Source organism: Triturus cristatus, chromosome 9 (assembly GCF_964204655.1).
Source record: "Triturus cristatus chromosome 9, aTriCri1.1, whole genome shotgun sequence".
Taxonomy (NCBI): Eukaryota; Metazoa; Chordata; class Amphibia; order Caudata; family Salamandridae; genus Triturus; species Triturus cristatus.
In genome coordinates, this window is record NC_140592.1 from 1,030,013,447 (window position 1) to 1,030,039,002 (window position 25,556).

The 25,556-nt window shown below is 44.2% G+C and overlaps 1 protein-coding gene across 4 annotated transcripts in view; it reads left to right on the top strand.

Annotated features, from left to right (window-relative positions):
- Positions 1-25,556, top strand: part of ABCD4 (ATP binding cassette subfamily D member 4) — a 179,901-nt gene that overhangs the window by 26,553 nt on the left and 127,792 nt on the right. For 3 of the 4 annotated variants that reach the window (XM_085626767.1, XM_085626768.1, XM_085626770.1), the window contains 2 exons: positions 6,312-6,439; positions 11,240-11,379. In XM_085626767.1, the coding sequence (XP_085482893.1) occupies positions 6,312-6,439; positions 11,240-11,379 (268 nt within the window). The remainder of the gene's footprint in view (positions 1-6,311; positions 6,440-11,239; positions 11,380-25,556) is intronic. The other variant, XM_085626769.1, reaches the window with a different exon arrangement.

The window sequence follows — 25,556 nt, forward strand, 5'->3', positions numbered from 1 at the left end:
CTCCTGAGTATGAGGACCGCGTGTCCCTATACGCTGATGACATCCTCTTGTACCTAGCCTCCCCACGTAAATCATTGATAGTACTGGTTGATGTTTTACATTCATTCGGTCGCAACTCCGGCCTTGTCATCAACTGGGCCAAATCATGTGTGTATGTACTCTCTGGGGAGGCTCCCATCCTCCCGCGGGGCTGTCCGATCCAGATCGCCTCGCGGGGGTTCAGGTACCTGGGTGTCTTCATCACTCTGGACCCGGAGGCCCGCTACGAACGGAACTTGCTTCCCCCCCTCCAGCGCCTGAAGGAGGACGTCGCGCGTTGGCGGCGCCTGCCGCTATCGCCGCTCGGCCGGGCGGCATTGTTCAAGATGATGTCGTTGCCACGCTTCCTGTACGCTTTGCAGAACACTATGGACTTAGTCCCGGCGCGCTACTTCCGTGAGGTGGAGAGTCTGCAGCGCCGCCTGTTCTGGGACGGGAGGCCGCGTATTGCCCTGGCGAAGTTGACGCTCCCATGGTATGACGGGGGGATTGCCCTCCCTGATATTAAACTGTACTATTGGGCCTCCCAGCTAGCTGCAATTAACCATGGCCTATACGGGCCCGCCTTAAACCCGGCATTTGAAATGGACAGGGTGCTATTACCAGGTGGCGACTATAATCGGGCGCTTTATTCCAGCGCGCCCGACGCTCGTCTGACGGGCCCCACGCGTGTCATGGTGCAAGTGTGGCACGCGGCCAATGCAGCTATGGGGTGGAAGGACCGTTTGACCCGGGCGTCACCACTATACGCGTCTGAGCGGTTGGGCTCCCTGTGGACCTCTAAGGGCTTTGAGAAGTGGGACATAATCGGCATTAGTAAAGTGGGGGATCTCTGGACGAGGGGAGGATTTAAAACGTTCGAGATGCTGCAGACGGAATTTCAGTTGCAGGACAGTGAATACTTTCGGTACTTGCAGGTCCGTCATGCGCTGGGCTCCGTCTTTTCGGACGTTGCCTCCATCCCGGAATATTCCCCCCTGGAGGACAGAATGCTGGATGGGCATGTCCCGGACAGCGCGATCTCCTTGATATACAAAAAGCTGATTAACGACCGCTCGGGCCTGTTAACTGCCCTTCGTGCGGCCTGGGTTGCCGACGGGCTGGAGTTGGACGACGAGGATTGGACCTCTGCGGTGGCCTCCCCGAAGGAGGTGGCCATACCGGCTCGCCTTCGCTTCGTCCAGCTCAAGATACTCCACCGGGTCTCCATGACGGGGCCGAAGCTTCTGCGTATGGGCTATGCTGAAGATGGGTTGTGTAAGCGTGGGTGTGGTGCTTTGGGGACCTTTCTGCATATCTTGTGGGAATGCCCGGAGGTGGAGCGATTCTGGCGTGGTGTGCATGAGGTCTTGCGAGTGGTTACGCATGTGGCGCTGCTGCCTGAAGCGAGGAGATGCCTGTTGAATGTGTGGGAACCAACTGATTACTCGGTGCCACAGACGTGGTGGGTGACTCTGGGATATATGATAGCCAAGCGTGACATTGCTCAGCTGTGGGGATCCCAGAGGCCCCCGACGGTGTCGGCCTGGAAAGAACACATGGACTGGTGCATGTTTCGAGAAAAGGTGGTGTATGTGGCGAGGGGTAAGCCTGGGACATGGGTGAAAGTATGGGGCCCCTGGAACGCCTACCGCGGGGGTATCTGTGCACCACCGTTGCTGCCTGATACCTCTCCAGCCCCGTCCCCTTAGCCGACTCCTCTCTCCGGTACCAGGCATTGGGTTCCCCCAGTCCTCGCTCTGTTCTCTTCCCCCTTTTTAGATTCCTGTGGATAGTTGGGATCCCCCCTCTAGGGGAGCACGTGCTGCTATTTTCGATTGTGGGTTGCCTTGTGGGTGTGGGTTTTCTTGTTGTTCTTAATTTAAAATGAAACCGTATAGTGGGGTCCGGCTATTGTGGCTTTTGACATTGTTACCTCCTGAGTATGCTCCTCTGCAACGCCACGTGTTTCATAAATGTATGTCTTATGCTCCTATCATTGCTAGCGGCCGGCCGGAAGGTTGTAGGCCCATACTTGTATATTCTTGAGACTTGTAATAAACGGTTTAAAAAAAAAAACAAAAAAAAAAAAGAAACTATAATTAGCTAGACAAGCAACCTTTGTGCAAACGTGCCATAAACTCAAAAATACAACGGAAATGTCACTCAACCAGCTAATCTGGAAGGAGATGTCAGGCCACACTAAGACTCCAACATGACAATATCTAGTCCAGGCACCGACATCCCTAGGAGCCATAGAGCTCTGGTAAATGCCGACAGGTCACTCGGTCTTCATAAGAACGATCAATAGAGCAGTCAACATACAATCGCTCATTGAAGACAAAGCCTCTCTAGCTAGCGGACCACATGGATGGATGACTTTGAACAATTACAATCTCCTGAAACCCCAGCCATACTTGGAGACTGCCCACAGGGCGACCTGGAGAACAGAATATAATTCACCACTCAGCTCTGTTGGGGATGTAAATGAGGACATAACTCGTATTGTGTGCCTCTGCCCCAAACTAACTTATGAGCCACGGCACCTCCTACTGCAGTACGGCCTTAATCAACGGGAGATGAGAACCAGGTGTCAAGCTATCCTCGCATGTTTTAGATCAGATGTGGTGTTAAGCTGTCGGCTGGTAACAATTGTGATACAAGCCGAACAGATGTTAAAAAAAGGTGGTGGTTCAGAAGGCTCTGTACTTCAACTTGGACAGAACGAGCAACCCACTGCAACCTGTGATCTGTGCACGATGTCAGTGACCTTTCGCTGTAGTCGTACCATGGAACCTTAGGATAGTGTATGGACCTTCTGGCCTCCAACTACCTGCAAATCACAAGCCGAAGCCTGGAAGGAGCTCCCTTGCTGCAGTCTCACCTTGGACTCGTAGGATTGTGCAAGGGACCTGTGGCTCTCAAATGCCCGATCCTCAAGCCGAAGTGCTAAAGAAGCATATTTACACACTAGGCCTTGGTCATCCGGTGCAACAGTTGAACTGACCTTTAAAAGAACTATCACTCATATGACGGCCACTATGGCGACAATAGCATTTACACTTTGTCATCGAATTGGTAGAAATAAGCATGTGCAAGTGGCCGCAGCACTGTGGCTCAGAGTGCTGCACCGCTGACACTGGGATGCTCCGGGGGGGGAAAAACCCATCGCTTTGTAGCCTGTTATGAAGTAATTTATAATATAATACTGCCAGTACCCATAAAATCAGATAATGGCCCCCTCTGAGCCATTACGACTGGTAATATTGTATTACTGTGGCTTAGCACATAGCACTTTGGAACAGAAATGTACCCAGCAATTCAAACTTCATAACTGGGTTCTATGTCACTAAGATAGGCTATCTTTTTAACATTATTTAAAAGCAATGTACTGTACATTTTGTATATGTTTCATTTATGCGGTGATTTTACTTAATTTAATAAACTACTTGACTTGAGGTTACACACAGGCTATGAGATTGCCCTTGTACCTCCCTCCCTCTGTGAGGCTAAAGATTTCCCCCTAGTCTGCCAGTACTAGCATTACTCTGGTATGTACTCCTGAGATTGTGGCATTAGAGGCTTCACTTCCTTCTAAGGCATGCTGCTCTGGTCCATGTAGCCTGACCTCTATTTATAGTATGTTCATCCTGGAAAGGCCACTGATTCAGATATGTATATGGTTTGGGAATGTTACCAGGTAGGTCTACCTGGTAACATTCCCCCCGTCACACTGACTTTTTACTATTTTGTCGTTACTTGCTAGCTCAATGGGCTGAAACCCACTACGTTTTTTGCCTTGCACCCAGAGCCCCTTCCTAACTAGGATAAATGACCAACAACTTTGTAGCATTCTGTTCGGCAGCATTAATCGGGGACTGGAGACAAGGCTTAAAGATTGAGATCCATGGACTACTGGAGAGTGTGTGTATAGGACGGTAACGCAACATAAGTGATGTAAATACGTTTGGGATTAAATCTCCGCCTGAGAATCTGCTCCGACCTTCTGCTTTTTTGTTTATATCTATAACTGTCATTGTGATATTGGAGATAAAAATGTAGACTCTTAAGGATAAAAAATGTAGACTCTTAAGGATAAGGGTCGAAGCGTGCTGTGGCATTTAATTACTTTTTTGTTTTAAACAGTATCCGAGTATCAAACTATCATCACCTTTTGAATGCGCATTAACCACTCCACCGCATTCCCCTTTCGAAACTAAAGCCTTAAATAGGAATGCTTGCTACCGATTGAGCAGTGCAGTGGCACCAAAAGCCTTGGCGTAGAAGTTGTAACCAACAGCTGCTCATTGGACAACTGCTAAATAGCAGTCACTGTCCCAAGACCTGCTTAAAAGATCTGTCAAGCACAAATAGAAGGACCCCGCTTTACACATCTTTCGAAGGACAGTACGTTCTATGAGAGCAGCCCCTGTAAAGGGACTTTGGCAGAACCATTAGAAGGGAGTTGGACACTGTTCATGTGGAAGTGATGAGAGGGGGTATCCAAACAAAGCCACTGAGTTACTCATCAAGTGAATTGTACTCCTGTTTTGGTGCTAGGTTTGGCGCCTGGTTCTAAACCTCATGTAAATGTACAATCGAGCAACTCATAGTTATATCTTCGTAAAAGACCTGATATTTTATTTGCATTTAGGGAAGTAGAACAGTTAAGCTTTGGATACAGAGAAAACTGAAGGCCGTAGCAGTTTTTAGAACTAGGATACAGCCACAGAGCACTGATCTAGTGTTTTAAGTGCTTGGTGCTACAATAGTGAATAACATGGGGCTATATGGACAATGCTGTTTTGGGGGCAAGCTGCCGAATGGACTCTGCCCCTTGTAATCCCTCGCTCAAAGGTTGTAACTAAGTCTTTCTTTGCAGTGGTTCACCAAGTGTGTTAGAGGTGGCAGACCGAAAGATACAGTCTAGGTAGGTATGGTATGTCTGCCTTGTGTCATAATTTTGCGCTGCTTTGGGTGCAAAATTATACAGCTCAGAGGGGTTGACCTCATGTGGCTTAATTTCCCCAAAAAGAATAAAACCCAAAATGCTACTAATGGAACTCGAGTAGCCGGCCGGCCAAACTGACGTGCACTTTCAGTGCCTACCACTCCTCGTCCCACTGCTGCTGATGCATGCTACATCAGAAATGAAGTGGCAAATTAAGGAGAACTTCATCTGCATTTATGACTTTTAAAAATGTAACAAAGACTGAGCCAAGAATCGCCATGCACTGGACCCACACAACAGCTAAATCTAGCAGAGCTACCATGCACTATGACCCCACATTGAGCAATTGGTAAAGGTCGAACATGGTTTAAATGAAACCATTTTACATTCCACGTGGAGTTGCTGGGCAAGAGTGAAACTGCAGGTTACACCTAAGCATTTGACTGTTTTTTTAACTGGAGGAATGAAGATGTGTGTGTTGTGGATAGTGAAAGTGCTTAGTGGATAGAAGCAAGAGGTTTGTTTTTTATTATTATTATTGTGAAATAGGCAGCACAGCATAGACCCACTCCCCCGTAGTAATATGTATCTGGGGAATATTTGAAAGACCAAATGGAAGAAGGAAAAAGAGAGAAAGAGACTGGTGCATAGTATTAAGATTAGCTTCTTCATCATTCTGGAAATATGTAAAGTATTGATGTCTTGTAAAAGGAGACATTTACTATAAGAAACTAACCTGCATAGGCAGTACAGCCAAAATTACAGGTTAGGCAAATGGCACCAATGAGAAGAACTATAATTGTCGATTTACTTTCGGTTTCCTTAGATGTGCAACATGCTCCATGTGTGTTCTTTGAGGTAGCTGAAAGGTAACATGTTGGTGCTAGACACAATTGCAGAAGTACAAAAATATGTTTAGTTCAATAGAGCCCTAAGGTTCATCTCTCACTTTTGGTACTGGAGAATGTGGGAGTAGAGTGCCAGGTATTTCTTTGCAGAGCCTGATGTAGACATCTCTCCGGGATATGGGTCCCCTTATGCCTACTTCTAAAAGTTGTGAAGGTTTGCAGAGCTTTCTGTTTAGTTTTACCACCCTTATGGGTGGAGCATTTCATTGTTTCACGATAGATTCAAAAAGGGTGCCTATTATTCCATTATGTTCGTTGCCTGATTTTGAGGTGCCTAATGTCTGTCATGTTTGCTTATGCTATGGGATTGGGTGCTTGACTACAAGTTTGTACAACATCGAGGATATTGTGGCTCATACCCATTGCTCTGAGGTTTGTATTTTGTGGTAAGCAGATGCTTAACGCTTAACCCATGTCCCCTTTTCTTGCTTCAGCACAGCTGGTGATTTATCAGGTGGGGGTGATTCCCAGCCAGTATTATGGAGTTCTGGGCAATCGGGACATGGATGCCTTCCGCAGCTTGACCATGGTCGCCATTGTTTTAATCATTATCAACTCAACGGTAAGCAACCACAATTCAAGCCACCATCCTTCTTATTGGTATCTATACAAGCCACCACCCTTCTTGGCATTGTGGGCTGTTCCATCTCATCCATGGGCTTTGAAGACTATTCCCCCTCATCTGCAGCTACACATTTGCTACCACATGAGGAGCTCGCTCACCTCTTCCTTACATGTGAGGAACTGTCCCGCCTTGCTGTTTGATGAGATCTGTGTCCGATGTACTCCGATGTGAGGATAGTCCTTGACTCATTCTTTACTTTTTAGGAATTGTCCTAACTCATTACTTGCACAACCTGGACCAACCTTACTTTTACCCTGTGAGGATCTGCTTACATCATCTTACCTACCATGTAATAGTGCTTCAAGTCACTTCTACTTTCGATGGCTGAGGAATTGCTATGCTTTTCCCACATTTTTTAGTAACTGCCCCACCTTACTGCTTACCTAGTGAGACTGCCCCACCTTCTCCCGCATTAATTAGGTAATCTACTTCATCCTACCCCATGAGAAACTATACCACCTCATGTCTTGCCTATGAGAACATGGTCACAACATTTATCTACTCAACAAGGAGCTGCACCATTACACGTTTTACAGTACAATAAATAATTGGTCACAGTAGCAACAATTTAACAATACGAAAGAAAAAACAGCATTCACAACACCAATTTGGCATAATCTGCAGTGAATGCAATTTATTTTCAAAGCATTAATCACTTTAGTAAGGCAACACAGTTGCTCATGCACCTAGAATCATAAATACATTTGTAACAAAAGTGCTCTAGTGTTGGGAAAGGAAGGGTTGGGGTGTTCTGGATCAAAGTGAGTGAGTGAGGGTAATTGACATGGGAGAGGTAATGTGACATATATACATCTAATACACATAGCATTAGAAGACATTGATAATGAATTTCAGTCGTCAGGGCTTGTATAATAGTTAATAGTAGTCAACGTTTCGACCCTAAAAAGTTCAAGGTGTTTTGATCCTTAGAGTGGGGTCTTCATCCGGACTGTGTGAGAGGAGCACCTAATCTGGTCAACAGCACGTATAATCAGGCTGTGCAGTCAAAGAGAGTGGGCTCAGCGGAGCTCTAATTTGCGGGAAACAGTACGGCGAAGAGTGCACGCATGAACATCCGTAGTTTGACTGTGGTTCACAAGATCCCTCCCAGTAAAATGACAAATCTCAAACTTCAACCTTCTGACTCCATCCCTCCGCTGAGCCCACTCTCTTTGACTGCACAGCCTGATTGTAAGTGCTGTTGGCCAGATTAGGTGCTCCGCTCACACAGTCCTGATGAAGACCCCACTCTAAGGAACAAAACACCTTGAACTTCTAAGGGGTCGAAACGTTGACTACTATTAACTATTATACAAGCCGTGACGACTGAAATTCTAATGCTGTGTGTATTTACTGGAACAGTTGACCTTTGATAGCTCGTAAAGGTCTCTCTATGTGAATTTGATGTATATATGTCACATTACCTCTCCCTTGTCAATTACACTCACTCACTCACTTTGTTCCAGAACACCCCTACCCTTCCTTTCCCAACACTAGAGCACCTTTGTCACAAATGTATTTATGATTCTAGATGCATGAGCAACTGTGTTGCCTTACTAAAGTGATACATGCTTTGAAAATATATTTCATTCACTGCAGATTATGCCAAATTGGTTTTGTGAATGCTGCTATTTCTTTTGTATTGTTAAATTGTTGCTACTGTGACCAATTGTTTATTGCACTGCAATTTTGACCCGGGTCTGATAGCATTTCGGGTAACCCCATTGATACTTAACCATCACAAGTTTTGTCATGCATTATCCCATGTTCTATTCATTTGCCTCATCATTTACCGCATGTGAGAACCTCTACATTCTCAGTACCTAAACTGCAAGGAACTGCCCCATCTTGTAACAACCCTTGCCCTCTGAGAAAGTGGTCTTTGATATCTCTTACACCAGCTAAGAACTGAGCACACCTCCTTTCTGATCCTTCCGAATGTGCCCTATTGCCTCCAGGACTACTTTTGTAATAGGCCACAGGGGTAGTTTGTCGCTTGTGGCATCCTATGATGGAGGGTGGAAGAGGAGTAGTGTCATCTGTACCATGGTATTTAGCTTTTCAGTGTTTCTTTTCAGGTCTGGAATTTTGTGTGGAGAGGAAAGGGAAGTGGTAGGCAAATGTTGTACCTTACAGATGGTGCTGAAATCCCTTGTGACCGCCCTAACTTGTGTATAATTTAACCCACCAGTTTCACATAGACCTCTGGTGCCATCCTCAACAGGTACAGTCATGCCATTTTATGCCCTCCCTAGCAAGTGCCCTACCTTAACTCTAACCATGCCAGCGACCACCCCACATCCCCTTCTGTATCACTCCAGCTTTCATCCCACTCTGTCTCACTTCCTCTCTTTAAACCTGGCATAAACTTCCCCCATGTTCACTTTTGCACCAACTGTGAACTGCCTTTTACTCACCTACCCCACCAGGCACTGTCCTATCTCATTTTTATAACCACATAAGGAAGTGCACAACCATCTTACATCTCACTCAATTGCTTCCTGCCTTTTGACCCCGAAACAGAACAGTACATGGAGAGTATCCTTCTGGAGATTCACTTGTCCCCATTTTTCTCCTCAAATAAGTGTTTAATTTTGTAGCCTTGTCACCTTGTAAATGTATCCCTTCCGCTTACTATCATTGTTCCTGACTCTCTACTTACCCCCCAGTCTGTCTCAATACTTTTCCTTTCTATTTTTCCTCTCTCAGATTTAACTCTTATTTTCCCAAGTTCTTCCTTTTGAGTCTTTCCCTCTACTCGCACTCTCCTCATATTACCTTTGCTTTGTGCTTCACTGCCCTCCCTGAGGGTTGGTCTCCACTTCCTCTCTCTCGGTTATCATCACCTCCTTTTCTTGTAGTCCCTCAATATTCCTTCCTTTCTTCCTCTCTCTTCCTCTCTCCTACTTCGCCTTTACTTCTCTACCCATATTTGTCACCTCTGTTTACCCATGCTTATCCTCCAGCTTTCCCCTCTTTTCACCAGTTCTCCCACCAGTTCATCCTCTTTCTTGGCCCATGGTTCTTTTACTCTCAGTCATCGGATTTGACCCTTATACACCCTCACTCCTGGATCTCTCCCCACACCCTGGTTCTCCCCTAGCCCACAAGTTCTCCCCCTCTGATAACCTCTCAGTTTCCCCTTCACTTTGTTACAGTTTCCCTCTCTCAAATCTTTCCTCTTACTTTCTTATTCCCCCTTCTCATCCCATTTTCCCCTCACTTCTCTCGTTTTTTTTGTTACTCTGAAAAGTCTCCGATGACTTTTAACAGTACCCCTCTCTCTACCCTCTTTGTCTCTGTGCATCTGCTGTCCAAAATCTGTTTCCCTCCTCTGCCAAGTTCTCTCTCACCCTTTTACTCACTTTATCCATTCCACCCCTAAACACTTTCGCTATTTGACTCTGTACACATACAGTTTTTTTAACTGGACTATGGCTTTGAGGGACACATGAGAGAAACCAAAATAATAGTGTTCACATAAATCATATAGCATGGTAAAAAAGTGATATTGGTAAGAGAAGTCCCAATAAAATTTGTGTGTGTGTGTGCCACTTTCAGGGCATACTGGAAGCCTTTGACATGTCTTACACTTGAAAAGGTCACCCAATATTGAGTGAAGTATGTGCAATGGGATGAGCTGTCCTGAAGGACTGAAGTACCAGCCAGTTGCAGGATTCAAGGCAGAACTAACATCTTTTACCAATAATAATCTTTTCACCCAGCTCAAGGTGTCTCAGTAGGAGCTCCACAGATTGCTTAGGTGGGACTCAGTCTCCTGTGTTAAGCATTACAGGAGTTTTCATACCACCTCCGATGGTAGTGCTGCATGAAGGACTTTTGCATAATTCAAACATCTGGTAAAGAAAGTGTCTCTTTAACACATGATCGTAAATTAACAGACGTGACCACAACTCATTAGTCATATAGAGGTGTTGCCGTAGCTACAGTCGCAGTCTGAGATTGCATACTGAGGATGCATTTGTGATACAAGTTATCGAAACGTTGAATCGGGTAGTAGGAGTGAACTTTGAGAACTACTTGCCTCTCTTGTGTCCTTGATCCTCTAGCTTTCTGTGTGTGGTACTCTTTCTTAGGCTGTTACAAGCTATATCTATGGACCCGTACCATGCGAATAGCATAGTGGATTGTGCAACATGTAAGAACCCTGCCCACCCCCTGCGTCCGTCCTTGAAGAAATGAAGTGCAGTGGCTCCCCACCATCACAGTAAAGCTATCTCTGTCTACATCCTGTGCGCTAGGCTGCCTAAAGGGGCAACAGAAAAATACTGCTTCTCCGTACACTGTAGATTGATCGACAACAAATATGAACACTTGCTTGCTTTCGCTCTTATAATCCCTGCAGTTGTTATCTCTGTCACTCAGTCTTTTCCCCACCTCCTTCTTTTACCTCTCTTTATGCAGGCAGTCAAGAATATTATTACTTGTCTCTTCTTCCCACCTTCTCTCATTGACCCTTACATTCCTCTTTTACTGTGCATCTCTTTATCATTTTCTCCGCTCTGTCCTCTTCTTGTGCTTCCCCTGATCTTTCCTTTTCCTTCCTTTTAGTCTGCCCCCTATTTTGTTCTAACCTCCTTTATTTGCTCTCACCTTACACGTTCACGTTTCCTACCCTTTGTCAAATCCCCCTCCTAATCCCTTTCTTATTTTCCGCTCCTGTCTGCTTCATCATTGCCCATTTCCATAAATGTCTTCTCATCATTTTATTTTCAGTTGAAAAGCTTTGACGAGTTCATCCGTAACTTGATCTACATAAACTGGAGGAAGAATCTGACGGAGTGCCTTCACCGGTCCTACTTCCTGGGCCAGGTGTACTACACGCTGAATGTGCTGCGGAAGGACATAGATAATCCGTAAGCATTGAGTCAGAGTATGAGCCCCACCTTCCACCCATGCTCTTACCCTTGTACCCATTGCATGTGCTGTGCCTACAACATGTAGCTTGCCATTCAGCATTGGTGTATGCTCTATATGTGAAGCCTTTTTTCTGGGTCCGGGGCTAGTAATGACTGGACAGTACCTGTTGTTGATTTTGTTGTTTACAACTGGTGTTCCTGGGCCTTCGGTTCCATTGCACTGCAAGTGGTTAACCAAATTAGTCCCTTTGTACACTTGACATTCTTTTCAATAAGTGTTTAACACGGGGGCTATTGCGGGACTACTGGTAGTAAAGACGTATCCGCACCTCAATGTAGAGCCCCCACCTATACCTCAGAACTTTCTGTGTTTGGGTTTTGGTTGGCAGAGATTCACAGGAAACTGGAAGCACCCATAGTACTCATCCACCAGTAGCCCAGTAAACTGGACTTGAGTTTTAAGGTCCAACAATGTGGCCATACATTCCTAGTCACTCTTTGCAATCAGAATATAAACTCCATCACATTGACTTTCGAATCCCTGCATGGTTTATAAACAAATATATATAATTCGATAAAGAAAATAAGCAGGAGGATCTCATGAATTGTAAAAGCTAGAGAGATGACTTAAATATTTCAGAATCAGGGCAATCTGCCTGTATAGGTGTGACTCGACCTCAAAAGCTTGAGAAAAGAGAAAAAGGCTGTTTGCCCATCTAGGGCAGATGCAGAAGTCGGGGATGGTGTGTGCTGGGTTGGGGGTTGATGCATGCTCTAAACTCCGAATTCTAGAATGCCTGATGCATGTTCCTGACCATCTTGATGGCGTCAATATTATATTTCAATGTTGTTACGCTTCGGTGTCATCCTAGGCAACTCATTGACTGGTGTGAGTTACCTCAATGCAAGTTTCAATCCTGTGCTTTGATTATGTCCTCTCAGTCAGGGCCCTGTTCCTCTTCACACTGGTAGTACCGCCTCCCTTTCTTCAGTGCAGAGGGCTTTTTCCATAGTCCTAAGTGTGGTCCTGGTCTTTAGATAAATAGCAACACCAAGATGCCCTTTTGTAGCATACGTCTGTCTGTGTTGGTGCACAGAGTTCCTTCTTCTGTTTACACAAAGGGCATGTTAGTTGCTGAAAGGAGTCAGTGTTTATGGTGCTGTACTGCAGGTTACTGTGCAGGAACAAGATTGAAAATGGTTGCACATCTCTCTTTGCCATGTAAGGACCTTTCTCACATCCATGTCTCAGCAATAGGTTTCAGTATCTTGACACCCTGCCCAATACCCATGAGGCATTCTGTTTCCCACCAGCAGATGCATGAGTAATGCCCGAACAGCCTGATCATCACGAGAATTTAATGTGCCCTGCCTGCAACGTATACTCCGGCTGCTGGGTACCCTTCCTGAGACCTATACCATGCTAGTTATAATATGTGTGTTCCATATCTGTATACAGTGCTCATCACCTGCATGTTCCATGCCTGTAACAAATACCCTGCTTCTACCCTAGTTGTGAATTTGCCTAGCCTATTCATGTAACATGTCAGCAACCTGTTCTTCAATCATTTATACATATGTACAACATGGTGCTCCTGTTGCCTCCTGAGGGAATCGCCCGGACTTTGCTGCTGTCTCCTCCCTTGCCCTGCTGCTGCCCTTTGTGCTGGTCTCCCCTCGCCGCCGCCATTCCATCAACGCGGCTGACGAGAGGGGTGGACCACAGGACCCAGAAGGCTTAGCGGCGCTCAGCCGTTAGCGGGACTTTCGCGCCAGGCGGCGCTTGAAATTGACGAGCGCCCCGGCAGAGCGGGTGCTCCTGTTGCCTCCTGAGGGAATCGCCCGGACTTTGCTGCTGTCTCCTCCCTTGCCCTGCTGCTGCCCTTTGTGCTGGTCTCCCCTCGCCGCCGCCATTCCATCAACGCGGCTGACGAGAGGGGTGGACCACAGGACCCAGAAGGCTTAGCGGCGCTCAGCCGTTAGCGGGACTTTCGCGCCAGGCGGCGCTTGAAATTGACGAGCGCCCCGGCAGAGCGGGTGCTCCTGTTGCCTCCTGAGGGAATCGCCCGGACTTTGCTGCTGTCTCCTCCCTTGCCCTGCTGCTGCCCTTTGTGCTGGTCTCCCCTCGCCGCCGCCATTCCATCAACGCGGCTGACGAGAGGGGTGGACCACAGGACCCAGAAGGCTTAGCGGCGCTCAGCCGTTAGCGGGACTTTCGCGCCAGGCGGCGCTTGAAATTGACGAGCGCCCCCGCTTCGCGGGCACGCGAGCGGGCACCGCCGGGCTAAGCCCGGGCAAAGGGCGGGCCGTCTGTGGCCGTCCGTGGTCGGGCGAGGACGGGACGGGCCACACCATTGTCTTCTGTATCACTGAGCCACTTTACTGGGACTGCCATAAAACAGGTACTGATATTGAGGAACATTTTTACGCTTGGGGATACCACCTCCTGAGTTATCTGTATATAGTCGCCGTATATGGATGCTATGTCCAAAGCAAGGAATCCTACAATGACTAACACTATGGACAATTACTTGGTCCAAATTGTCAGTAAAATTAATAATGAAAGGAGGGCTTCATTGGGGCTATCATGTTCTCCTAGCTCTCCTCCACTGATTCCTTTGTCTGGCGCATTGCTGGCTTCTCCCTTACAGCCAACAAGTAGTATGTCCCTAGACTTAATAAGTGTAGATAGTGACTTACCCGATTCCTGCCCGCCCTTAGCCTCCAAGTCCCCACTAGATTCTGTATTAGATATAGATGAGTCGGCTACAGAAGCTGACTCGCAGTCGCCTGCTCTTCCCCTGAGAAGTAGGCTTGTTAGAGCATGCAGAAAGTCCCAATTTAAAAGTAATGGGTCCCGCCCAGGGAGGAAAAGGGTCACTATTGTGAATAAAAGTACTACCAAAGAAGATCCTCCAGGGTCAGTTTCCAAAATAATTCCAGACACTGAGCTTACCGATAAGATTAGAGACATGATAGATTCCAAAATAGGAGATATTATAACCCCCTTGGTAGCCAAAATTGACCATCTTACGGCAGAGATAGCTAGATTAAATGCCATAATAAACAGACCGGTGGATGAAGTTGCTAGAACTATTCCTATATCCCCAAATATACGTATCTTAAAGGGGGTACCTCCGAACGGAGGACAAAGGAAAACAGGAGGTGCACAAGCGAATACCCCATCTCTGTCACCTGGAACTAACAAAAATCTCCCGAAGGCAAATACAGACACACCCAAGGCACCAATAGTAAATAACCAATTTCAATGTATTTCCCAGGCAGAACCTCTTACATTGGTACTTGCCAATGTTCCTGTTTTGACTACTGACAAGTCGGAAACTACATCTTCCTTGATCAGTAAATCGTTGTACTGGTTGGTGAATAACATGAAGATGTCCCCTTGGGGTAAGCAGAAACTAGCCAGGGAAATTATTATGGCAAGAAGGGTCCAATGGCTAGGGCATCACCCGAAAAAATTTAAAGGGGATTGTGTGGTATTAAATTTTTCCAATCCTGATGTCCTCCCAGATATTTTGGCCAATTTAAATTCCCCGCAACAAAGACAAGGTGTTATCATTCCGTTAACCCTTAAATATTTTTATTATATGAGAAATCGAGTCATTCACAAAGGAGTATCAAGACCAGGGTGGACACTGTCTCCAAGTATAGGGGGTAGGAGCGTTTCTACCAGCAACTGGAACAATAGCCTGGAGAATAGATTTGAGGTGTTGTCGGGCTTAAATGATTGCGATTGACTCAAAGATAGACCTAATGTGGTGAACATGGATATGGGGTTGGCCGTAATTGTAGCAGACCCCATTCCTTTTGCTAGCATTAGTGCTACTGAGATATCAGGGAATCACCAAAGAACTTGTAATGTTGTTAAGGACTCATTGGGGTCTAAGCCCTTAGATAATCCCGGTGGGATGTGCCTAGCATTTAACTCCTTGGAAAGTGCTTTACCAGCAGACCCAAGTGCTACTATTGTTTGTCTGGGTAAGAAATCAGGTGAGATACAGGATCTACAGATTAATAATTTACCTGATCCCCTAGAATTTGATTTATTGATAAATGTTGCATCTGATAACTTAAGTCCTGCTAGCGATCGCCAGGATATGGGAATTGGTGAGACTATAGGACCATTGATTAAACATTCTTCTTGTCCTTTCGTATCTGATTCAGGACTGGCTATCCTATCCTGGAATATTGCAGGTATAAATAACAAGTTGCATTCCGGTGTATGGAGTAGCTTTGTGGATCAATTTGATATTATTTTATTCCAAGAATCTTGGTCTGTGGCCCCAGTTTTCCGCCCTGGATTTCTAAACTTTTGTATACCTGCCACTAAAAAAGCTAAAGGCCGACCACTTGGTGGTTTGATAATATGGGTACGACAGTCACTATGTTGCAAAATCACTCAACCTAATCTCCCATCGTTAGATGTTATGTCTTTAATTCTAAACTGGCCTAACAACAACAGCATGGCTATCTTTAATATCTACGCTCGAGGGATGGTTGGGGGCACCTCGTCAGAGGTGATAAATGTCTTGGATCACCAGCTTGCAGTGCTTCCCCATGAGATTGTAAAAATTGTTGGAGGAGATTTTAATACAACCTTCGAGCCTCTTGGTCCGGAGGACCGATTCCTTGCTATTGAAGAGGACAACAGGTGGGGTATTCCCCAGTTGGACCTTCCCTCAGTTAAGAAATGGTCCGCTGCAGCCATCCAACTCAAAGCCCTTTGTCTAGAAAGAGGGCTTAGAGCTGCAAATGGGCGCACTAAATCAGATCAGCAGGGTGCAAGCACATTTGATAATGGAAGGTCTGCCAGTCGAATCGATTACTTATTGGTGGATATTAGAGTATGGAACAGATTGAATGACATGTCCGTAATCACGCGGGACGAAAGTGATCATAATCCCTTGTATTTAGAGTTACATTTACCAAACACCCCTAGAGAAACTAAAATTGAGGGGGGGAAAGTAACAATGGACATTGTCACATCAAACAACATGCGTCATGTCAAATGGGATAGATTTGTTGAGAAGGTGGAAATCTTAAATGACCTCAAGGAAACTGTCATCTGTGAGGTGGCCAATCTAGCCCCTAAATCTACTAACCCTGATTTCTATCTAGTTATGCTCAAGGCCCATAACATTTTCTTTACTAAACTGCAAGGGTTTTTTATGAAACCCCCTAGTAGTGGGAAAAACACTAAGGGTTGTCCACCTGAAGAGGGATGGTTTAACAAATCCTGTAAAATAGCCCGTAAGAACCTGAGTGTTGCTTTGAGATCAGGAGTAGCAGAAGATGTGAGATCAGCCAGGAAGCTCTACAGGCAAGCTCAGGTAATAGCAAAGAAGGATTGGGACGAGAATCAGTGGCAGGACTTGAAATCCGCATGCTTGGCTAAAGACCAAAAACGATTCTGGGCCACATTAAAGTGGGGTAGAGGTGGCTCTGCACCCTCCCCACAAAATCACGTGGCAAAAAATCAATGGGTTGACTTTTTTAAACCGCAGTATGCTTCTGTCCCTTCCGCAGAAGAGCAATCACTCCCTCCCACTGTCTATTTCCAAACGCAAGTGTTTTCAATTAAAGAGGTTAACCTAGCTTTGGACAGTATAACAGCGGGACGTGCACCTGGAATGGATGGTATACCCGCGGATGTGTTCTTAATAGATAGATTATCTTGGTGCCAATACTTTCAATGGCTAGCAAATTCAGTGGCTATGGGCGCACCTGTCCCTCCTTCATGGACAGGTGCAGAAATAATCCCGGTTTATAAAAAGGGTGACAAATCACTCCCAAGTAATTATAGACCTATTAGTCTCATAGACTCAGCACAAAAATTAATAGGTCGGTTGGTACAAAATAAGCTCCAGTCTTGGGTTGAGGACAATAACATTTTGTCACCATACCAAGCCGGGTTTAGACCTTGCACCAGTTCTATCGATCAGGTTTTTTACTTTTTAGCTCTCTACTGGAGGAATGTGAAGTTGTCCAAAGGGACTCTTTATGCAGTCTTTATTGACCTGCGATCAGCATTCGACCTGGTTCCTCGTCATAAACTTTGGAAGGTTCTTGCCCAGGCAGGTATGGCCCCGGAATTACTAACCTTACTCGCCCGCTTACATCAGAACAATTTTGCGCAAATTAGATGGGGAAGCCAGGGGGAGGTGACGGACCCATTTCCCGTTGAACGGGGTGTTCGACAGGGATGTGTCCTGGCACCGACATTGTTCTCTTTATACATTAATGGGATAGTCGATTACCTTGATAGGTCCCCTACTGACGCCCCAATCCTAGCAGGATCCAAAGTGCCTGTTCTCATGTTCGCGGACGACACGTTGTTGGTTTCACGAACCCCAAGCGGATTGCAGAAAGCGTTAAACGTATTCGCTGAATTCTGTAAGGATCGGGGTTTAGAGATAAATACCTCTAAAACTAAATTTATGTGTCTAAACCAACGGAATAATTCTAAAGGGGTAATTAAATATAATGGTATTCCATTGGAACAGGTCGAGGCTTTTACATACCTAGGAATATCGCTCCAACATAGTATGAAATGGTCAAACCATATAGATATGACTGTCTTAAAATTCCACCAGCTTGCAGGTGCAATTATTTCCAAGCACAGATCTTCATTGACTAAGCCAATTAGGCCTGCCTTAGAAATTTATAACATGAAAGTTATTAGTGCATCGCTGTATGGCTCAGAGTTATGGGGGTTTGCAAATCTAAGTAGCTTACAGCTGGCTGAAAATAAATTCCTGCGCAGCCTAACAGGCGTTCCCCAAAGCACCCCTACGATCCCATTAAAATATGATCTAGGGAGAAAAAAAATCGAGGATTTGGCACGATTACGTCCACTTCTCTACTGGCGGCGGATCATGACAACGCCGGAACTTGAACATTATGCTAGTGCCCTGAAGGACATAATTAAGGCTGATTGTTTTCATTCCATTACTTGGCTTAAAGAAATTAAGAACTTGCTCATAAAACTGGAGCTAGGGTTTTTATGGAATGATGCAAACAGTGCAAGTATCCCATCAAAGGCAATCCTTAAGAAATTATATTGGGATATGACCCTAACATCTGCCTCTTATATTGGCCAAGGCTCTAATTTGACTGGCCGTTTCTTTGATATAAAATTCTTACCATCTTATGAGGCATATTGGGATATTATAGAGAGGCCAATGGACAGGAAACTGTATTTCCAGTTCAGAGTAGGGTCCCTCCCTGTAAAAGCTTTCACCCATAAATGGTCAATCTCAAAGAATGATAAATGTCATCATTGTTCAGACTTGATTGAGGATGCCGGTCATTTGTTGTTTGTGTGTCCGCTTTATATTGCCCCCCGCCGTAGATGGATAAAACCAGTATGCCTAAATTTGGGAACACGTAGTTATAAGGAAGCTCTAAGAATTTTTGAATCTGATTGCACCCCCTGCTTGGTAATTGCCGTTGCTAAATTTTTGGGGTGGGCTTGGATATTGCGCCTTCGTACTTTGAAACCCACTGAAGCTGATCAATGAGTGTTTTGTCACCAAGAAATGTCTATTAATTTTATCTAATGTTTGATCTTTATGATCTTTTATTCACTGATGATGTTTTTATTTGATGTAATTCGCCAGCATAATGATTTAATGTATTTTTAAACTATTTTGTCTTAGTATTTATGGAACTGTTAGGATGTATTTGCTTTTATGACATGCTGTCGAATAAAGCTTTTGAAACTTGAAACTTGATATGTACAACATGACACACAAGGGCTGCTTCTTATTGGTCTATACACATTTGCTGTCTGCCATGTGAATGACATGCTCCATTCCACCTTGTAGTGACCCTTGCCTCTGCCACGGTCCGTCTGAGCTGCTCTTCCACTTTATCATAATTGCTCCCCAACAGCCTTTATATGATGTCTTATATGGTTTTGATTACTAGCTAAAAATCTGGCTGTGCCTACCCAGGTATCCGCATGCTTGCTCCTTGCAAGTCTGCTGTGGCAGTGTTTTATTTGTCTGCTTCCTCATCTGAGGACACATTGCAACCGTGCATCATACCCTACTTGTGATCCTTCCGTAGAGATAGCACTCCATTCCTCTGTTGATCTTTGCAACAACAAATAGTCCTTTTCTTTTATCTGTTGTCTTTGTTTGTTTGATTGTTGGTGTCTGAAGATGTCTTGTTTTCTGTTACCGAGTTTGTGTCTTCAGGTATGGCTTTAAGCACATGTTGGTGGATGAAGAACCTCTTTTGACAGTGACCTTCTTTTTGTGATGCAAGGTACCTGACCCTGGCTTTTTCTCTGTTTTGAGGAAGCTTGGTTTTGGTTCTTTCTCTTTGTTGTTTATGCTACGTACCTCACGTTGGGCCTTCCATTTTCTTGCTAGTGCTTATTCAGTTGCTTTGGTTCTAAGCCATTCCACACATCTGCCTTTGCTTCTTCTATTTTGTTGGTTTCAGGCATTGGTTCCCAGTCTCCACTGTACAATTCAGGTAAAACTGATAGTTTTTTGTTGTCTCTGTGTTGGCACAGGGTAGCTGATTTTATTAGTCTTTCTGTTGTTAATACTTTATACGGTCGTTTCTGTTTTTTCTATTGGTGATTATCAGCATGTGATGTTATGTTTTCTGTCTGTTGTTGTCTCTGTGTGCTATGTGTTGGTCATTATCTGTTCTTGGTGCTGCATGTCAGCCTTTATTGTGTCATCTCTGTTTCTGCTGGGTATCTGGTATTATTTTCATCCTTTCTACAGTTGATCCTCAGAGCCTGCAGTTGTTTGTTTGACTCATTTTGTGATTCTGAATGATATTATTGCTACCTGCTATTACCAAATCTCATACTTTGATGATTGCCATCTTCTGAAATTTTATGTTCTGCCTTTCCTCATAATGCCATCTTTCCCTGGATTGCATTTACCATGTCTCTCTGATTATGAATACCATGAGGTACCTTTATCCCTTCTGTGTGCGGTAGCGGGAATTTGTCATGCCTTTCTCTGAAAATTTGTGGTTTTTTAGCAGGATTTATGTAAGTACTGTCATGTACCACTTAACTTCAATTGGATACTTTCTGCCTTTAAGTACTTAACCATGGAGGGAAGGTGTGATGGAGTTTTGGGGGTGTTAGCAAAGGAGAGCAGTCAAGGCTTACTCTAGGAGGGGGGTAGCACCACTGATAAGCCTGACACTAAATAACACACAATAAACAAAATACTGGTCCAGTGCTATAACAACTAGACAGTGAGTCTTTATCACCAGTTCAGTTAAAAGGACAATTACAGTTATGACCCTCAGTGAAAACTAGAACATGTAAGCGCCTTCCTAGATTGAGATAGGAACACAAATGTTTTATAGCGTTTATGTGGTAAACATAAGGACTGTACACTACATTGGCCCTGTGGCAAAAGTTTACCTGTGGGGCAACATTAGGTGCCATTGTATTTTTTAACGTAATGAGTTTGCTACAGTGTTTATCAACATGCCTTTCTCTGTCAATGGGACAGAGATGCCAGACAAAAAGATATGATGTAATACACTTTATGCTATGTCTGGTCCTTTGTTTCAAAGCCGGTGTGTCAGAATGGAGCCCTGAAGTTAAGTGGATTCAATGTCTTCTGATGAATTTATCAAAAACAATAATCGAGAAACTCAAAGCTCGATCAAGAGTCCCACCAAAACCATTTTTTATTGTGAATTATTGGATGCTTTTGGAACTTGTAGGATATACTTTGCCTTGATAATGTAACCCTGAAAACAGTGAATTGGGAGAGTTATCTCTGCATCTACTCTATACGTATGTACGTCTTAAGTCTATCTAGCTCCCTTTAGGGCTGCTAATCTCTGATGTTGTGCATTTTATGTTGAAATGTGGTGCACACATTATTGAATCCACTGGAGGAAAACATAAAGATCTAATTAATGGTCAGGTTAGCTGTTTCTCTCAATTATTGATGATGGCTCTCTTGCAAGACTGTATCTCTGTTTTGGCCAGTTCTATTTGTTGGTCAATCTGTGAGCCTTTGGTTGTTTTTTTTCTGGTAAATGTGAATTGTTTGGTTGTTTTGTTGTTTTCTTTTGCCAGTTATGAATCTTCATTTGTTGTGTTCTTTCCAGGTATTGTAAAATTTATTTGGTTGTTCCTCAAATATTTGATCTTACATAGATTCATACACTAGGAGTCCCATGATAATCTTAGAGAGCAGTGCAGTGATAAACATGGCCAGAAAATCTTTCATATGATCACAACAGTAGCCTGTTAACATGATTTAAAAAAAAAACCAAATTCAGCCAAAAGCATACAGCACAACATTCCCCCTACCCCCACATAGGCCACCATAGCTCAGATTTCTAACATATGTCACATGGTTGGGAGTCTCCTGAGCTGTGCCCACTCAGCTTCTGATAAGTTGGCTGTTTTTAAATATGTCTTAATTTCTTAGAGAATATCAATCTTCTCTAGGATTTCTTGATCTGATAAGACTAGAGCATATCTAAATCCTCTAAAAAGGCCCTTTTATGCATTGTGAAACTTGTGGATAGATGAGGCTTCATTCTGAGGATTCTCACAAACACTGCATATATTGTTTGTTTATATCGGGGATCTCTAACCTTTTCTGTAATAAGAGCTACTTATGGTCAATGAGAAATGACGCCGAGCTACTAATAGTATTAGTGTTGCAAGAGTGACCAGATCAGACAAGATTACATTAGTAGCCACACCCTTCAAGATCACAAGCCACGATCAACTCTGCATCAGGCAGGGTAAATGTAAATGTATGCGTCTTGTAAAGCACACTGCTGCCCTGAGGCGTCCTGGCGCTGTAGACCGCTGGGGAACCCGTCCTGGCTATCCCTGTGAGATGGTCCCTCCTGAGGCAAGCTAATGCCCAGAGTTGCCGAGTGTGATCCCTGGTTAGAGTAGGCACCGAGGCGAGAATTATCGAGTCCGCTGGCCCTGGTCCACGACCCTGCCGCGTCTGGGAATTGAACCCTGGTCCCATGCCGTCCTCTGCTTCCGGGTCTGCTGCCTCTAACCAATGAGCCACACCACTCCACAAGTGAGCCACACCACTCCACATAGCCAGTAGTAGTGTTAAAAATACTTTCAGTTTGGAATGTCTTTACATAGGTAATACATAATTGCCATAGCTTGAATGCCCCTCACACCAAGGTATACAATTAGTAAGCTTTAAATATTTTACTGGGAATACAACCTTTCCTCAAACATCAGCGTATGAGTTCTGAAAACCTACACATTTTTGTCTTGAATACACAATTTTCAAATTTTGATACTCCTATATTGATTCAGCCAAGTAAATGCTTGAATTTAGTAGACGGGCTGGACACAGGAGAGCTACTGACAGCTACTCATTACAGAAGCCTGGTTTAAATCCTGACCACAAGACTAAGGATTGCAAAAGATGAAAAAGATGTTTAATGAATTGTACAAACACCCACAAGCATAGAGGGAAGGCTTTTATGATTGCTCCAATACTCTAATTCAGCAGAAACTTATACCTCTGAAAAGGAATATGAATTTACCTCAAAGACCTCAAGAAACCACAAATAAGGGTCCAATCACACTTTGAGTGTTCTTCAAAGTCAACTTGGATAAACGTCTCAACTTCTGAGGGACCTCTTATAATCTGCTCGAGATGCTGATCTGACTTATGAGGTAGTCATGCTGACTAAAATAATTACATCAAAGTCGGCTCACAAGCTGTGCTTTCAGCTGGCCACTCCCAAAAATAACATTATTGTAGTTTGAATCAGGGTCTTCATACAAGAGTCTGGAGAAACTCTGGTATGAGGCAACTAATTTGTTTTAGGCTAGGCCAATCAGGTTACAGCAATAGCAGATAGGTCCTGTCAGGGACCATTCTCCCTTCAATTCCTTATTTCATAGCTTTCACACCACACCATCCACCAAAATTCCATTACATCATTCAGTCTGAAAAATCCAGACATCAAGATCATCTCTAACATACTGCGAATGGGGACACACAGGGCAGTGCAAAGGTATCTGAGAAGCCAATGCTAAAACACAAATTGTCAACCTCTCTACCGCTTATGAGACATGGATCAGCGTCTCAATAGACGAAGGCTCCACCATCGATGGCACCATATTTAACACAGAAAATTAATGTTTGCTCATCGTTTGCCCCCGACTCGGGTCTCTGCACTCAAAAACTTAGTTAGCCACAATTTTGATGGTGTCATCGTCGATGACTGTTTCAGCAACAGCGCCATCTGCAAGAATCTACAAAGCAGTTTGTAATAAAGTACGTGAGGCAGCAATGAAGATAGTAGTCTTCTTTATTAGTTAGGAGTAACAGCATAAGCGTCCTAACCACAGGCAATCCAGCAGCAACTGCTCTCTGAAGAACCTTGTAGCTAGGCACCCAACACATTCTTAATTCCAGAACTACTCACTAGGCTTAGGGATTATAGAAATCCATAACAGAACATATTGAACAGCATAAGTGAATACCACACACCTTCCCCCAAACACAACCATAAGAATATCAGATAAACTTAGTTACAGACATAATCATGAAATTTTGCAGGAACAGAACAAGCGCGAGAACTCCTACGCAGAGGAGGTATGCATTGTGAAGATGGAGATTGTTGAGCATGAGAACTGGAAGAAGTAAAGATACGTGCAGGAGCAATTCTATTAGGATTCCAAATGCGACCATCATCTAGTTTTACAGCATTTTGAAACAACTTAACTACCTTACGTGGAATAGAGAACTTATTTCCTCCAGTTTATTGTGGAGACCGAACTCTCACAAAATCACCTACATTAACTATTGTATGAGCAACCGCATGTCTGACATCGAAGTTTGCTTTCATCTTTTCAGACTTTGTATTCTGACGAAACCTCCACTCAGGATCCTCAGGAACACTAATATCAGCTCCATACCCTCTCATCCAGGATTGAAATAATAGAGTATTGGGTGTACGTCCCCTAAATAACTCAAAGGGAACTTTCTCCGTTGTAGAATGAGGGGTCAAACGATAGGCCATAACTCTCTCTAGGATTGCATTCCTCCAGTCACGACCTTGTTCCTTGGCTGATTGAATAGATTCTTTTAATACTCGGTTGAATCTCTCAACCATCCCGTTGCATTTGGGATGATAAAGAGAGCATTTTTTATGAATAATTCCTCTTTTTGCCAGAAAGTCTTCCATCTCCTTTGAGACCAGTTGCACCCCATTGTCAGTTAAGAGTCTCAGGAAGACCTTCTCTGTAAGATACATTTTCTGAAAATCTTACCACATCTCTGGTTTCAATACTCTGAGTGACCTTGACCTCTGGCCATCTAGAGTACATGTCAATAAGGACCAAGACATAAAACTATCCAGACTTGGAAGAAACTGGTCCTAAGAGATCAAGTGCAACACCTAGAAGGAGAATCACGAATAATCATCGTTTGAGTTCTGGTCTTGCACACTTTGTCCGTCATCCTGCATTCAGAACAGTCCCTGACCAACCGTTCTACCAAAATATCGACACCTGGCCACCAGAAGTGTACACAAACTCTCTCCTTGGTTTTGGATATACCCTGGTGACCGTCATTTGCTAGACAAACAATTTTCTCTTTAAGAGAAAGTGGTGGAACCAGACGTGATCCTCTCCACAAGAGATCATTGTCTTACGTTCCAATTTTTTTTTGCATCATCAGAAAGGGACCTAATACCTGTCCACCCACAAGACACGTACTTGCACACTTCGAGTAAAACTTTGTCATTCTTTAAAGACTCTCGCCATTCCATTTCTGACACGACACACTCAACAATCTCACACACCTTGAAGTTGTCTATCTCCCAAGAGTCATCAGAGTCAAGATCATCAGAACCTACAGGTATTAATCGCGAGAGACCATCAGCAACTTTATTATCCACTCCTGGGATATATTTGACAAGAAAGTCTAAATCTTGGAGAGCAATAAACCACTTACAAATCCTGGAGGAAACTGCATTAAGATCTTTCTTGCAAAACAAATCTTTAAGTGGTTTGTGATCAGAGTGTACCAGAAAAGAAGAACCCCATAGAAATTTCTTGAGCTTCTTGATAGCCCAATAAATACAAAGGGCTTCCTTTTCAATCACGGAATATTGTAATTCTGGTCCCACAAGAGCTCTAGAAAGAAACATGA